Source organism: Eleutherodactylus coqui, chromosome 12 (genome assembly GCF_035609145.1).
Source record: "Eleutherodactylus coqui strain aEleCoq1 chromosome 12, aEleCoq1.hap1, whole genome shotgun sequence".
Classification (NCBI taxonomy): Eukaryota; Metazoa; Chordata; class Amphibia; order Anura; family Eleutherodactylidae; genus Eleutherodactylus; species Eleutherodactylus coqui.
The window spans coordinates 15,548,015-15,564,607 of NC_089848.1; the positions used below are offsets into that span (position 1 = coordinate 15,548,015).

The 16,593-nt window shown below is 43.9% G+C and overlaps 1 protein-coding gene across 1 annotated transcript in view; it reads left to right on the plus strand.

The window, feature by feature from the left end:
• STAC (SH3 and cysteine rich domain) overlaps window positions 1-12,025 on the plus strand; it is a 361,279-nt gene extending 349,254 nt beyond the window's left edge. The window contains exon 11 of the mRNA XM_066585075.1: window positions 11,378-12,025. Coding sequence (XP_066441172.1) covers window positions 11,378-11,476 — 99 coding nt within the window. The 3' untranslated portion in view covers window positions 11,477-12,025. The remainder of the gene's footprint in view (window positions 1-11,377) is intronic.
• Window positions 12,026-16,593: the final 4,568 nt, after the last annotated feature.

A 16,593-nucleotide genomic window follows, 5' to 3' on the forward strand; every position in this document is an offset into this window, starting at 1 on the left:
CCTGGAACCCACCGGCGGTACATAAATATATCCCATTGCAGTGCCCAGCACAGCTGAGGTAATGTCATGTTTAATGCAGGTGGGCTTCGGCCCACACTGCATGCCCCAGTCAGACTGGGGTTCTTTAGAAGTGGACACATGCAATTACAACTCCGTGTGGACCGACAGCATGGGTGGGTGCCAGGAAGCCACCGGCGGTACATACATAAATCCCATTGCAGTGCCCTGGACAGTAAAGCTAACGTCAGGTTTAATGCAGGTGGGCTTCGGCCCACACTGCATGCCCCAGTCAGACTGGGGTTCTTGAGAAGTGGACACATGCAGTTACAACTCCGTGTGGACCGACAGCATGGGTGGGTCCCAGGAAGCCACCGGCGGTACATAAATATATCCCATTGCAATGCTCTGGACAGGAAAGCTAACGTCAGGTTTAATGCAGGTGGGCAAAAAATTAATTGGATTACACTGTAGGTGAGGGCCCCAAAAAATTGGTGTACCAACAGTACTAATGTACCTCAGAAAAATTGCCCATGCCCAACCAAGAGGGCAGGTGAAACCCATTAATCGCTTTGGTTAATGTGGCTTAATTTGTAACTAGGCCTGGAGGCAGCCCAGATAAAATAAAAATTGCTTCAGGTGCAAGTTTCAACGCTTTAATGAGAATTGAAACGTATAAAAATTGTTTACAAAGATTATATGACTGAGCCTTGTGGGCCTAAGAAAAATTGCCCGGTCAGCGTGATTACGTGAGGTTTCAGGAGGAGGAGCAGGAGGAGGAGGATGAATATAATACACAGATTGATGAAGCTAAAAGGTCCACGTTTTTTATGGTGATAGAGAACGATGCTTCCATCCGCGGGTGCAGCCTACGTATTGTTTAGGTACCGTTGCTGTCCGCTGGTGGAGAAGAGAAGTCTGGGGAAATCCAGGCTTTGTTCATCTTTATGAGTATAAGCCTGTCGGCACTGTCGGTTGACAGGCGGGTACGCTTATCCGTGATGATTCCCCCAGCCGCACTAAACACCCTCTCTGACAAGACGCTAGCCGCAGGACAAGCAAGCACCTCCAGGACATACAGCGCGAGTTCAGGCCACGTGTCCAGCTTCGACACCCAGTAGTTGTAGGGGGCAGAGGCGTCAGGGAGGACGGTCGTGCGATCGGCTACGTACTCCCTCACCATCCTTTTACAGTGCTCCCGCCGACTCAGCCTTGACGTTGCATGGTGGCAGCGTCCGTGTTGGACTTGCGGAAATGTGCGCTGAGCCGGCGCACCTTTCCGAGCAGGTCTGACAAGCGTGGGTAGCTTTTCAGAAAGCGCTAAACCACCAAATTAAAGACGCGGGCCAGGCATGGCACATGCGTGAGGCTGCCGAGCTGCAGAGCCGCGACCCGGTTACGGCCGTTGTCACACAGGACCATGCCCGGTTGGAGGCTCAGCGGCGAAAGCCAGCGGTCGGTCTGCTCTGTCAGACCCTGCAGCAGTTCGTGGGCCGTGTGCCTCTTCTCTCCTAAGCTGAGTAGTTTCAGCACGGCTTGCTGACGCTTGCCCACCGCTGTGCTGCCACGCCGCACGACACCGACTGCTGGCGACGTGCTGCTGCTGACACATCTTGATTGCGAGACAGAGGTTGCGTAGGAGGAGGAGGAGGAGGGTGGTTTAGTGGAGGAAGCATACACCGCCGCAGATACCACCACCGAGCTGGAGCCCGCAATTCTGGGGGTGGGTAGGACATGAGCGGTCCCAGGCTCTGACTCGGTCCCAGCCTCCACTAAATTCACCCAATGTGCCGTCAGGGAGATATAGTGGCCCTGCCCGCCTGTGCTTGTCCACGTGTCCGCTGTTAAGTGGACCTTGGCAGTAACCGCGTTGGTGAGGGCGTGTACAATGTTGCGGGAGATGCGATCGTGCAGGGCTGGGACGGCACATCGGGAAAAGTAGTGGCGACTGGGAACCGAGTAGCGCGGGGCCGCCGCCGCCATCATGCTTTTGAAAGCCTCCGTTTCCACAAGCCTATACGGCAGCATCTCCAGGCTGATCAATTTGGCTATGTGCACGTTTAACGCTTGAGCGTGCGGGTGCGTGGCGGCGTACTTGCGCTTGCGCTCAAAGACTTGCGCTAGCGACGGCTGGACGGTTTGCTGTGGGACATTGGTGGATGGGGCCGAGGACAGCGGAGGTGAGGGTGTGGGTGCAGGCCAGGAGACGGTAGTGCCTGTGTCCTGAGAGGGGTGTTGGATCTCAGTGACACGTTGGGGCACAGGGGGAGAGGCAGTGGTGCAAAACGGAGGCGCTGAACGGCCTCCGTCCCACCTTGTGGGGTGCTTGGCCATCATATGTCTGCGTATGCTGGTGGTGGTGGCTCCCCGGGTGATCTTGGCGCGACAAAGGTTGCACACCACTGTTCGTCGGTCGTCTGCACTCTCAGTGCACTCTCAGTGAAAAACTGCCAGACCTTTGAGCACCTCGGCCTCTGCAGGGTAGCATGGCATGAGGGGGCGCTTTGGGAAACAGTTGGTGGATTATTCGGTCTCCCCATGCCTCTACCCCTGGCCACCGCACTGCCTCTTCCAACCTGCCCTGCTGCTGCACTTGCCTCCCCATCTGAAGACCTGTCCTCAGTAGGCTTAGCAAACCAGGTGGGGTCAGTCACCTCATCATCCAGCTGCTCTTCCTCCGAATCCTCTGTGCGCTCCTCCCTCGGACTTACTGCCCTTACTACTACCTCACTGGTAGACAACTGTGTCTCATCGTTATCGTCCTCCTCACCCACTGAAAGCTCTTCAGACAGTTGCCAGAAGTCCACAGCCTCATCCCCTGGACACTGGGAACTTTCCAAAGGTTGGGCATCGGTCGTGACAAACTCCTCCGGTGGGAGAGGAACCATTGCTGCCCAATCTGGGCAGGGGCCTGAGAACAGTTCCTGGGAGTCTGCCTGCTCCTCAGAATGTGTCATTTTCATGGAGTGAGGAGGCTGGGAGGAAGGAGGAGCAGCAGCCAGAGGATTCAGAGTTGCAGCTGTGGACGGCGTGGAAGACTGGGTGGTCGATAGATTGCTGGATGCACTTTCTGCCATCCACGACAGGACCTGCTCACACTGCTCAGTTTCTAATAAAGGTCTACTGCGTGGACCCATTAATTGTGAGATGAATCTGGGGACCCCAGAGACTTGCCTCTCTTCTAATCCCGCAGCAGTCGGCTGCGATACACCTGGACCAGGAGCTCGGCCTGTGCCCACACCCTCACTTGGGCCTCCGCGTCCTCGCCCCCGTCCACGTCCTCTAGGCCTACCCCTACCCCTCAGCATGTTGTATTACGAGTAGAGCAGAAACAGAACGCTGTAATTAAATGTGCCGCTTAGTGGCCTGTGGTTGCAGGCTGACTTCGCTTACGGAACGCACAGCAGAGCCAGGAAACAATTATGTGCAAGCCTGTAGTGAGACCTAAGTGCGTATGACTGAGCTACTGGAATTCACAGGGCAGAACCAGTCAAGTGGCCAAAGGCTAGTGGTAGGCCTTAAGTATTTTGCTTCAATTTTTTCAAATGATGAGGTGAAAAACCAGACAGACACCGTATGCAGCGTATATATTATATACTATTTCCCTCTGGCGGGATGATGGAGATCATGTAACGGACACAGCAGAGCCAGGAAACACTTATGCGCAAGGCTGGGTATTAATCAGCTACTACTACCCCCAGCGTACACGCAGTAAACTGAAGACGGTCACAGGCAGGCCAAATATAGTATTTTTTTCCACTTTTTGGGAAAAAGCCCACTGCCTGTGATATAGCCTGTATATGGATTTCCCTGTTGGAGGATGACTGTGGCTACTGAAAGCACAGTGCAGCGAGAAAAAATTATGCCCAAGGCTGGGTATTAATCAGCGACTACTACCCCCAGCACACACGCCGTAAACTGAAGATGGTCACAGGCAGGCCAAATATAGTATTTTTTTCTACTTTTTGGGAAAAAGCCCACTGCCTGTGATATAGCCTGTATATGGATTTCCCTGTTGGAGGATGACTGTGGTTACTGAAAGCACAGTGCAGCCAGGAAACAATTATGCGCAAGGCTGGGTATTAATCAGCGACTACTACCCACAGCACACACGCCGTAAACTGAAGACGGTCACAGGCAGGCCAAATATAGTATTTTTTTCCACTTTTTGGGAAAAAGCCCACTGCCTGTGATATAGCCTGTATGTGGATTTCCCTGTTGGAGGATGACTGTGGTTACTGAAAGCACAGTGCAGCCAGGAAACAATTATGCGCAAGGCTGGGTATTAATCAGCGACTACTACCCCCAGCACACACGCCGTAAACTGAAGACGGTCACAGGCAGGCCAAATATAGTATTTTTTTCCACTTTTTGGGAAAAAGCCCACTGCCTGTGATATAGCCTGTATATGGATTTCCCTGTACCACTGTCCCTGCCTCACCAGTACTGCCCCTATACTCTGTAAAATGACTGCAGACTGGGGACGCTATGGTCTGCACGCCCGATATACCAAAAAAAAAAATTGTGCAGCCTCAACAGTACTGCACACAGGCAGATGTGGCCCTAAGAAGGACCGTTGGGGTTCTTGAAGACTAAAATAACACCTAACACTCTCCCTATAGCAGCTACAGCAAGACAGCACTTTCCCTGATCTCTCTTAGCTTGTGTCTGTGGTGAGCCGCGGGCGGGGCAGATTTAAATACTCGGGTGTCATCTGATCTCCCCAGCCACTCACTGCAGGGGGTGGGATAAGGCTGGAATGTCAAAGGAGGAAGTTGTAATGCCTTCCCTGTGTTTCTATTGGCCAGAAAAGCGCGCAAATTTCTCAGGGAAGGAAATGTAATGGAGTCGAGCACCGCATGGTGCTCGTCTCGAGTAACGAGCATCTCGAACACCCTAATACTCGAACGAGCATCAAGCTCGGACGAGTACGCTCGCCCATCTCTATTCCTAAACCAATCTTCCAGTAGTCGCCACACACCTAGCTATATTAACCATCCTCCTCCCACAGAGAATGCCTAAGCAATTGGTCCCATCCATTATGGCAATCCCCAATAAGTGCTTATTCCAGTTCTGACCTCTGCCTGTTTCCTGACCTGTTTGACTTCTGTGCTCTTGAACTTTGCAACGTTACCTGGACTTCGTTATTTGCTTGCTTCCTATCCTGACCATTGCCTGCATATGGTCTCTGAGATTGTGCTGCCAGCCTTGACCATTGCCATAGGCGTAGCGTCAGGGGGTGCTGGGGTCGCCATGGCGACGCGGCCCCTGTGCTCAGGGGGCCCCGAGGCTGCCCTCTGCCATGCCCATATGCACATTCAGTGCATTAATGGCTGGCCGTTCTATCTGCAGCAGCGAGAACGGCCAGGCTGAGAGGACTCACATGGGCCGGCAGGGGAGGAGGGAGCAGGTCACATGGGACGGCAGGGCACAATGATCATGTGATCATGTGCTGCCCCCTGCTTTCTGTTGCACGGAAGACTCTGAGTTTACCTCTCCTGCTGCTGCTGTCAGATGGAGGAGAAGTGGACTGAGCCCTGGGGTAAGTGTATACATGTGTGTGTGTGTGTGTGTATCTGTCTGTCTCCCTCATCTATCTATCTATCTATCTATCTCTATCTAACTATCTATCTATCTCATATCTATCTATCTATCTCATATCTATCTATCTATCTCATATCTATCTTATATCTATCTATCTATCTCATATAGTTGATAAATTTAAACTAAATTGATAAATCACCGGGCCCAGATGGATTACACCCAAGGATACTAAAGGAACTAAGTGACGAGATAGCTAGGCCGCTATACCTAATATTTCTAGACACTATCAAGACCGGAGTAGTACCATTGGACTGGCGCATTGCCAACGTGGTTCCAATTTACAAAAAAGGGAGCAAAAGTGAGCCTGGTAACTACAGGCCAGTAAGTCTCACTTCAGTAACGGGAAAAATTTTCGAGGGGATTCTGAGAGACGCCATCGATGAGTACCTCAAGGAGATTAAGGGAATAACTCCTCACCAGCATGGATTCATGAAGGGTCGCTCATGTCAGACAAATCTGATCAGTTTCTACGATGAAGTAAGCTCTAAGCTGGACCAGGGAGAATCTATTGATCTTGTATATCTGGACTTCTCTAAAGCCTTTGACACCGTGCCACATAATAGGCTAATATACAAAATGAGGCAGCTCGGACTGGGCGAAAACGTGTGTAAGTGGGTAAAAAATTGGCTCAACGATAGAAAGCAGAGGGTGGTAATAAATGGTTCGTACTCTGATTGGACCACAGTCGCTAGCGGGGTGCCACAGGGTTCAGTATTAGGCCCCACTCTGTTCAACATATTTATCAATGACCTGATAGAGGGGCTGCACAGCAAAATATCAATATTTGCAGATGACACAAAATTATACAATATAATTAATGCAACGGAGGACAATGTGCGGCTACAAACGGACCTAGATAAGCTGGGGGCTTGGGCAGGAAAATGGCAAATAAAGTTCAATGTTGAAAAATGTAAGACTATGCACATGGGCAAGAGGAACGGATGTCACAAATATTCACTTAATGGGGTACCACTAGGGAAAAGTGATATGGAAAAGGATCTGGGGGTATTAGTGGATAATAGACTAAACTGGAGTAACCAATGCCAGTCAGCCGCTGCAAAGGCAAATAAAGTCTTGGGGTGCATCAAAAGAGGTATAGGGGCGAAGGACGAGAACATTATCCTTCCATTATATAAGGCACTTGTCAGACCTCACATGGAATACTGCGTACAATTCTGGACACCGGTGCTCAGGAAAGATGTCACAGTGCTTGAGGGGGTTCAAAGAAGAGCGACTAAACTAATATATGGAATGACGGGACTGGAATACCCAGAGAGGCTGTCCAAATTGGGACTATTTACTCTAGAAAAAAGAAGGTTAAGAGGCGACCAAATAACCATGTATAAGTACATGAGGGGACAACACATGGATCTCTCCCGCGATCTGTTTACACCCAGGACCACGACGGTAACAAGAGGACATCCGCTACGATTAGAGGAAAGTAGGTTTCATCACCAACACAGAAAGGGGTTCTTTACTGTAAGAGCAGTTAGACTGTGGAACTCTCTACCGGAGGAAGTGGTGTTGGCAAAATCCATAGAGGAGTTTAAAAGGGGACTTGATGTCTTTCTGGAGAAGGATATTACAGGATATAAATTTTAGGTTAAGTGTCAATCCTGGTATATAGGCAGGTAGGAACTATTAGGGGTTGATCCAGGGAACAGTCTGATTGCCATTAGGGAGTCGGGAAGGAATTTTTTCCCCAAAAGGGCTAATTGACTTCTGGCCTTGGGGTTTTTTGCCTTCCTCTGGATCAACACAGTAGGATAGACAGGCTGGACTAGATGGACAATGTCTTCATTCGGCCTTACATACTATGTTACTATGTTACTATATCTATCTATCTATCTATCTATCTATCTATCTATCTATCTATCTATCTCCTATCTGTCTATCTATCTAATATCTAGCTATCTATCTAATCTATCTAGCTATCTATCTGTCTATCTAATATCTATCTGTCTATCTAATATCTATCTATCTATCTAATATCTATCTATCTCATATCTATCTATCTCATATCTATCTATCTCCTATCTGTCTATCTAATATCTATCTCCTATCTATCTATCTCCTATCTATCTATCTATCTATCTATCTATCTATCTATCTATCTATCTATCTCCTATCTATCTATCTATCTCCTATCTGTCTATCTAATATCTATCTATCTCATATATCTATCTATCTCATATATCTATCTATCTATCTATCTATCTATCATCTATCTATCGCATATCTATCTATCTATCTATCTCATATCATATCGTATCAGTCTATCTATCTCATATCCATCTATCTAATATCTATCTATCGATCTTATATCTATCATCTATCTATTTATCTATCTATTTATCTATCTATCTCATATCTATCTATCAAATCTATCTATCTATCTATCTATCTGTCTACTATCTATCTACTATCTATCTATCTCACATTTATCTATCTATCTATCCCATATCATGTTTATCTATCTATCTCCTATCTATCTATATGTATCTATCTATCTATCTACCTCATATCTATCTACCTCATATCTATCTACCTCATATCTATCTATCTATCTATACCATATCATGTTTATCTATCTCCTATCTATCTATCTATCTATCTATCTATCTATCTATCTATCTATCTATCTATCTATCCCATATCATGTTTATCTATCTCCTATCTATCTATCTATCTAATGTCTGTCCATCTATCTATCTATCTATCTCATATCTATCTATCTCATATCTATCTATCTATCTATCTATCTATCTCATATCTATCTATCTATCTATCTATCTATCTATCTCATATCTATCTATCTATCCCATATCTATCTATCTCATATCTACCTATCACATATCTATCTATCCCATATCTATCTATCACATATCTATCTATCCCATATCTATCTATCTATCTATCTATCTATCTATCTATCTATCTATCTATCTATCTATCTATCTATCTCATGTCCGTCCGTCCGTCTCTCTGTCTGTCTATCTATCTATCTCTGCTATAAGTTATACATCTCCCTGGATTTACTATATTCACACTTTACACACATTTAAAAAAAAGCATCAAAACCACATGCAGTTTTTAATAGTGTCCGCAGCTCCTTAATAACTTTCGTGGTCTTTAACCCTTTCCAATCCAATTATTTTTTCTCATTCATTCTCCCCAGCTCCAAATAAGTTGGAGCTGGGGAGAATGGATGAGAAAAAATACATTTCCCTGCACCCTCCTGAACTGACATAGTTCAGGAGGGTGCAGGTGGTCACTGCACCGTGGGGGGGGCTGCTTATCTGTCCAGCGTCTTCCGCATTCTCCCTCTGCCTCCCGGCTCGGCGATCATGTGACTGCTGGGGTCAGGTGGCACCCAGCGGTCACATGATCGCCGAGACGGGAGACATAAGGGAGAATGCAGAAGACGCCGGACAGGTAAGCAGGTCCCCCCACGGTACAGGCTCCCGTCTCGGCTTTCATGTGACCGCTGGGGGTCAGGTGACACTGGCGGTCACATGATCACCGGCCGGAATCCCCTGCATTACATAGCGCTAATTGAGCACTATGTAATATGTAAAGGAGAGGGCAGAAAGGGTTAAAACCCCCTTCTGCCTTCTCCTCGGGGGTCCTCGATGAGGACCAGTGCAGACGCGTATCTGCACCTGATGTGTCTGATGATCTGGTGCAGATGCACTCCTGCACTGCAGTGTCGGGCCTGCCCCGACATCGGAGCTGTGGAGGGAAATTATGATGTCGGGGCAGGCCCGACATTGGATTGGAAAGGGTTAAATACTGCACGCAGGTTTTTTATGTGTTTTTCTTTATTGTGGTTCTAAAGTGCAACAAAAACATGACCCCCCCCCCCCCCCCTAAGGCCGCTCTCACACACGTGTTCAGAAAACGCAGCTCGAAATCGTGGCATTTTGACCGGAATTTCAAGCAGCGTTTTCAAACACTGGTTACAGCATTTGACAGCACTCTTCAATGCACCCCATCATTGTGATGGGTGATGACGTGTGTTAAAAACCACGAAACCGTAGGAACAGAACAGACAGCTCTGGAAAATCACAGAGTTAGAAACACCATGCTCGAGCGCAGATTTGAGTAAGCTCATTAACCCTTTCCAATCCAATTTGTATCCTGGTTTTCCTAGGGGGATTACTCTTTTTCTGCCATTATACAATGGCGCTATATGCTAGCTAAAGCCAATACTGCATAAGGTGACACGTTGGATAGGCTCCAACAGCAGAGAGGCTGGCAATATACAGTAAGAGAACCCCGACGGATGTTTTCCAACATCAGAGCTGTACAGCCCTAAATCATAATGTCTTCAGAGGTCAGACAGTGGATTGGAAAGGGTTAAAATCTATGGGAGTATTATACCGCGGTTAGTACGGCACTTGGGGCACTGTGCTAATAGCGGTAAAAAGCGGTGTGCGAGTGGCCTGCGGGGCTACAAACAAATTTTCATGTTCAGGAAATGCGTCATGCTTGGAAAGATTATGCCAAGGGGCAGATCATGTATGCAGCACGATATGGGTATGGGTACGGGGGGGGGGGGTGGAGGTCCGGGGGGGGGGGGGGGCCCAAGCTGGACTTTTGCACCCGGGCCCCTGACCCCTTAGGTACGCCCCTGACCATTGCTAATAATACAGACAAGCCTCAGCTTACACCATCAGGTATTTTGCCTCGGCACTGTGCAGAATCAGCAGCTACACAAGCAAAACTATCTTTGTGAGTAACAGCTTTGGGCCCCCATAGTGAAGAACAAATTTGGCTTGGAGGAGTTAAGGGTGAAAACTGGAGTTTCTCAGATGCTGCCCTCTTAGAAAGCCCAAAGTGAAATCAGTGTGTGGCAAGATGCATCCATGTCTGTCTGTCTGACAATGGCCATATGCATGAAGTCTTCACAGCACTACTACAATACATTGTATCCAGTAGTTGAAATCCCTTCTGTCTTCTAATTCAGATTGGTTACAAACATGGCAACACGCAATTTATACATTTATGCAATACTAATGGCAGTTTTCATGTCAGCCCATTTCTCATTTGGCAGTTCTAACAGTATATTCTAGTCAGTAGAATTTGTTCCAACATAAAGACATGTGTCAAGTTTAATCTGCTTTGAAGTGCATTCTATAACCTTTCATCACTGGATTATCGCCCGCTGTCTATTTTATTACTAATATATTTTAAAGACCACTGTGGCCCTGAACCCTCATGTGTCCCTCTGCTTAAGATCTTTAATCATTGTGACAGTTATTAAGAGTCTGAGACACAAGTTACAGCACGGAAGAGAGGAATGTGGCATTACCCTACAAGAAAATAAATATTACGGAGAGTGGATACGTATAACTAGATATATGATTGTTTTTCAAGGTTGCGTATCAATGCAGAGATGAGTGAAAATGTGAAAATTTGCTTTGCTATTGTTTGGCTGCTGGACAACTTTTCTATTATACAACTATATTTTACACATTTTGGAAAAGGTAGGCTGATATACATGATTCTACTCCATACGGGGAACCTATATATCTTTAATTGGAAATTTGCCTGTAATTGAAACACAAGTGCAGCAAGTTTTGATTTCTCAGAGCTGTAAGTTACTATGCCATTTGATAGACATATTTTCTTACTGATTATATTCTCAATGTATATGTATTCATAGAAATATGTATAGATGAATTGGAATTTATCTAGAATTTCATTTTTTTCAATATGTATCTATATTAAATGAGACATGGGTCAATGTTTAATATTATTTTTTCACTTCCAGATATGCACCAGTTCTGAGAAGGAGAGCAATGGATTTCTCAAAGTGATCACTGGGAAGAAGAGGGGATTAGTACCAATTGAAATTTTGGAGAATATCTGACTTTAGAAATTAAATGTTGCTATTATTCAAGCTTTCTCGAGACAAGTATGGGCATCATTTGATGTCTTGCGATTCCAATGGAGTCACACAAAACCAATACGGAATGGTTACACAGTTGCAAGAGATCCGGAAAAGGAGACAGACTGTTATAACACTGAAAAGCTACAATTAATGACTCATTAGAAAAGCATGCAAGATTTTCAGATCCCAAGCTGGAAAGAAAAGCAAATGCTGCAATGGTGATCATGAACTTTAGTTAATGAAGTTATAGCCTCTGTCTATGTCTTAAAAACTGCTGAAATCTGTTTTTGTGTTTTTTACAATCAGGGTTTAAGGAATAGTAAAGTGGGTATGTTTTTGCCTTTACTGGGACAATCATGTTTCCACAACCCACTCTTTTTCGTAACATTGGAGCAATGACCTTACCTCCCTATGAAGAGTACAGTAGACTGTCAGCTCTATAGGGCCAAAACTGTGCCTGCAACATTTCTTGTTTAGTGATGTGTTATTTTCTGTAACACACAACTCGCTTTTATATTTCAAAAATAGTTACTATTAATGAACAACTCTTTAATCATTTCAACCGCTTTCTTTCCTTTACATTTACTATTCAGCAGTTAATGGTTCTTTTCTTTGCACACTTATTAATTTATTAAATAGTAAATTATTATTTTTAAGCATTAAGATTACATTAGTGATATTTTTGAGTTTTATTTTGACATAACTACAAATAGATGTAATATTAATGTGGATGAGTTTTAAAATGCTTATTTGAGTTTTTATATTATATAGTTTATTATATCGTATTTAATCAATGCTGTTATATTTTCTTGTGTGTTAATTATAAAATCTTATTTTCTTTTGCGATTAAAAACAGGATATATCAATAATATACTTCCATCCTGAAATCAATTGCTCAGTCTTACATACATAGTAACATAGTGTGTTAGGCTAAATAAATACAATGTCCATCTAGTTCAGCTTGCTTCTGCCCCCACCCCCATGCTTATCCAGAGGAAGGCAAAAAAAAAACGACGCAGAAGCCAATTTAGCTAATTTGGAGGAAAAAATTCCTTCCAGACTCCATAATGGCATGCAGAATAATCCATGGATCAACATTTGAGTTCTACCAACTGCAAGACCCAGATCAAGAACCCAGCTGGTCACCTAATGTCTATATCCTGTAATGTCATAGCACATAAAAAGATGTCTAGTCACATCTTAAACTCCTCTACCAATTTTGCTATCAGCACGTCCTCAGGCAGAGAGTTCCACAGTCTCACTGCTCTTATGGTAAAGAACCCTTTTCTGTGTTGGTGATGATACCTGCTTTCTTCTAGACATAGCGGATGCCCTCTTGTTACCGTTGCAGTCCTGGGTATAAACAGATCATGGGAGAGATCCTTGTATTGTCCCCTCATGTATTTATACATAGTTATTTGATCACCCCTTAGCCGTCTTTTTTCCAGAGTAAATAATACCAATTTTGATAGTCTCTCTGGGTATTCCAGTCCCGTCATTCCATGTATTAGTTTAGTTGCCCTTCTTTGAACCCCCTCAAGCACTGTGACATCTTTCCTGAGCACCGGTGTCCAGAACGGTACACAGTATTCCATGTGAGGCCTGACAAGTGCCTTATATAGCGGAACAATAATGTTTTCGTCCCTTGCCCCTATACCTCTTTTAATGCACCCCAAGACTTTATTTGCTTTCGCAGCAGCTGACTGGCATTGACTGCTCAAATTAAGTCTACATTAAACTAGTACCCCCAGATCTTTTTCTATCACACTTTTCCCTAGCAGTACCCCATGTTGTAGTAATAATAATATAAATGTGTTTCTTATATCAGCCTAGGCAAATATATATATTTTCTGTCTCCACCTTTATAGGAAATAGCCAGCAGTTTAATGCTTAACGAGCTCAATATTATACCTTGTATTATATGTACAAGTAGAAGTTGAAGCTCCCACTTACGGTTCCCATAGCTCGCAAGCAAGGGGAGGAACTTCTTATCTTTGAGTGCATACTTTCGGTCCAGATTGGAATATTAATAAAGTCTATGTTACTTGGGTATAAAGGAATTACATGTTCACATAGCGACATACACGTAGGGCGTTAACATATGTTAATTATCAGCGTCATTACATACTAGGCCAATCATGATTTGTTATGATGTTGGGGGCATGCATGTAATTGGTGTGTCATATTCAGTATATCTGTATTGTACTTCCTTTGAACAAAGCAGAAGCGTATTGGAGGCTGACGGATAACAACTGTAAGTACAAATACATATATTCATGCATGAACCCTCTCATTATAACCAATCTGGAGCAAACCAGTGAAATCTTCTGGAATATGATTTATTCTCATAACACCCATTTAGTGTATATTGGTGGCATCTATTTCTTCTGCCCATGTGCATAACCTTACATTTATCAATAATGAACTTCATTTGCCATGTTTCAACCCAAGCCCCCAGCTTATCTAGATCTGTTTGTAGCTGTATATTGTCCTCCTTTGTATTAATTATCTTGTATAATTTTGTATCGTCTGCAAATATTGATATTTTACTGTGTAATCCCTCTATCAGATCATTAATAAATATATTTAACAGAATGGGGCCTAATACTGAACCCTGTGGCAGCCCACTAGCAACAGTGGCCCAATCAGAGTATGAACCATTTATTACCGCCCTCTGCTTTCTATCTCTGAACCAGTTATTTACGCAGATACACACGTTTTCGCCCAGTCAGAGCTGCCTTATTTTATATATGAGCCTATTATGCGGCACAATTTCAATTGCTTTAGAAAAATCCAGATATATGATATCAATAGGTCCAGCCTAGAACTTACTTCAATGTAGAAGCTGATCAAATTGGTCTGGCATGAGCAATCCCTCGTGAACCCATGCTGATGAGGAGTTATACTGTTATTTTCCTTGAGATATTCTAGGATGGCATCTCTCAGAAACCCCTCGAATATTTTTCCAATTATTGAAGTGAGACTTACTGGCCTATAGTTACCAGGTTCTCTTTTAGACCCGTTTTTGTATATTGGGACCACACTGGCAATGCGCCAATCTAGTGGTACAACCCTTGTCTCAATGGTGTCCATAAATATAAGAAATAGCAGGCTATCTATCACGTTACTTAGTTCCCTTAGAACCCTTGGGTGTATTCCATCTGGGCCCGGCGATTTATTGATTTTTAATCCTCTTTAACCGTCTCTGCACTTCCGCCTGTGTTAGGCATGCAATACTTAGCAGGGCATTTGTTTTAATCCCCTGCATCTTGTGTGACACTTCTTTTTCATTCGTGAATAAACTCGAGAAAAAGCTATTTAATAGATTCACCTTACACCCATCATCTTTTATGGTTTCTCCTGCATTATTTGTTAGCGGGCCAGTGCTCTCAGTGCAAATCTTTTTACTGTTTATATAACTGAAGAATAGTTTAGGATTATTTTAGCTTTCTTTGGCAATCAGTCTCTCTGCCTCCTCCTTGGCAGTTTTGATCATATCCTTACGTAATTTGTTTTATTTCCTGTATGTTTTTAGCACTTCTTCGCTGTCTTCTTGTTTTAGTCTTGTCTGAAGTTTTGAAATTCCACACTGCAGTGCAGTTCTGTGCTGGAAACAGACTTTCTAGCTTACTGGAAACTGGATTAAAGGAATTCACTGTTATTGGATGCAGAGAATCACATCAATCACATAACCCCTAGGCTCCCATCAGACAGTCTATCTAATTGCAGGCAGCTTCACTGGTTTTTGGGTGGCATTTTGTAGTCACATATGCATTTTTTTCCTAAAGGAGAAGCCTATCGGAAAACGCTATAAAAAAACACCAGACCCAGAGCATGCAGCAATTTTGAAATTTTAACATCCCCCACCATTGTATGTCGCTCCATTAGAAAAATAAAAGTCTTTGTAAAATTGAGCTCAAATATGGATATCAAACATCCACCTCATAAAACAAATCAAACTTAACTATAGCAACAGATGAGATCAGTATATATGAGATATGCAAACAATTTAAAAGAATTAAAATTTAATAAATATCTTTAAAATATATAATTTTGCATAAATACACAAAACAAATGGAAGTGTCTCACCCAATCCAGTGCCCCAGTATTCAGTGTTATGCAGTTATTGGTCCAAGATGTGAGGCAATCTATAAAAAATATTTTTTCTGATTATCCAAAAATCACAGGGACAATTCTCCACCCTGGAATTCCTTATAAGGTCCTAATGTTTAACACAGGGTGACCACAAGCAACCTTATCCAGCCTGTCAACGAATGCCCTAAATGATCCTTAACCCCTTAACGCTATTGGATGTACAGCTACGTCCTGCATGTTTAGGGTATGTATGAAGGGAGATTGCAGAGCGATCTCGTTCCATGCAGTGCAGGTGCAGGCTTTTCATACAGCTGACACCAGCCTCCAATAGCTCCAATAAGCCGGGTGGCTCATTGGAGCTGTTAGACCTTTAAATGCCGCCGTCAATTCTGACAGCGGTATTTAAATGCCCCGAGTAATGTTCTGGGGTCCCACCCAGACCCCATGATGAACTTGGGGGTTGCCGTGCGAGTGTCATGGCGAGTGTCATGCCTTCGGAAAGGTGCCAGGGCTATCATAGCATAATGACAGATTGCATTGTATTACATCATATTGCAGGAGCGATCAAAGCATCGCATGTTCTTTTCTCCTTTGGGGACTAAATTATTAAAAAACTTTTGCATATTTATAATAGAAGAATCTAAATAATAAAACAAATACATATTTGGTATCGTTGCATCCGTAAAATTCCGATCTATCAAAGTAACACATTATTTACCCCACACGATGAACACTGTCAGAAAATAAAAATAAAGAATGCCAAAATTGCGCTTTTTTGGTCACCCTGTCTCCAAGAAAAAAATGTAATAAAAAGTGATTAAAAAGTCATATGTACTGCAGAATGGTACCAAAGGAAACTACAAGACATTCTGCACAAAATGAGCCATTGCAAAAGTATTTCAACGGAAAAATGAAAAAGTTATTGTGGTCAGAAGGCAGGGACAGGAAATAATTTTTTAAAAATTAAATATCTTTGAAAAAAAATAAAGGTAGTACAGCAC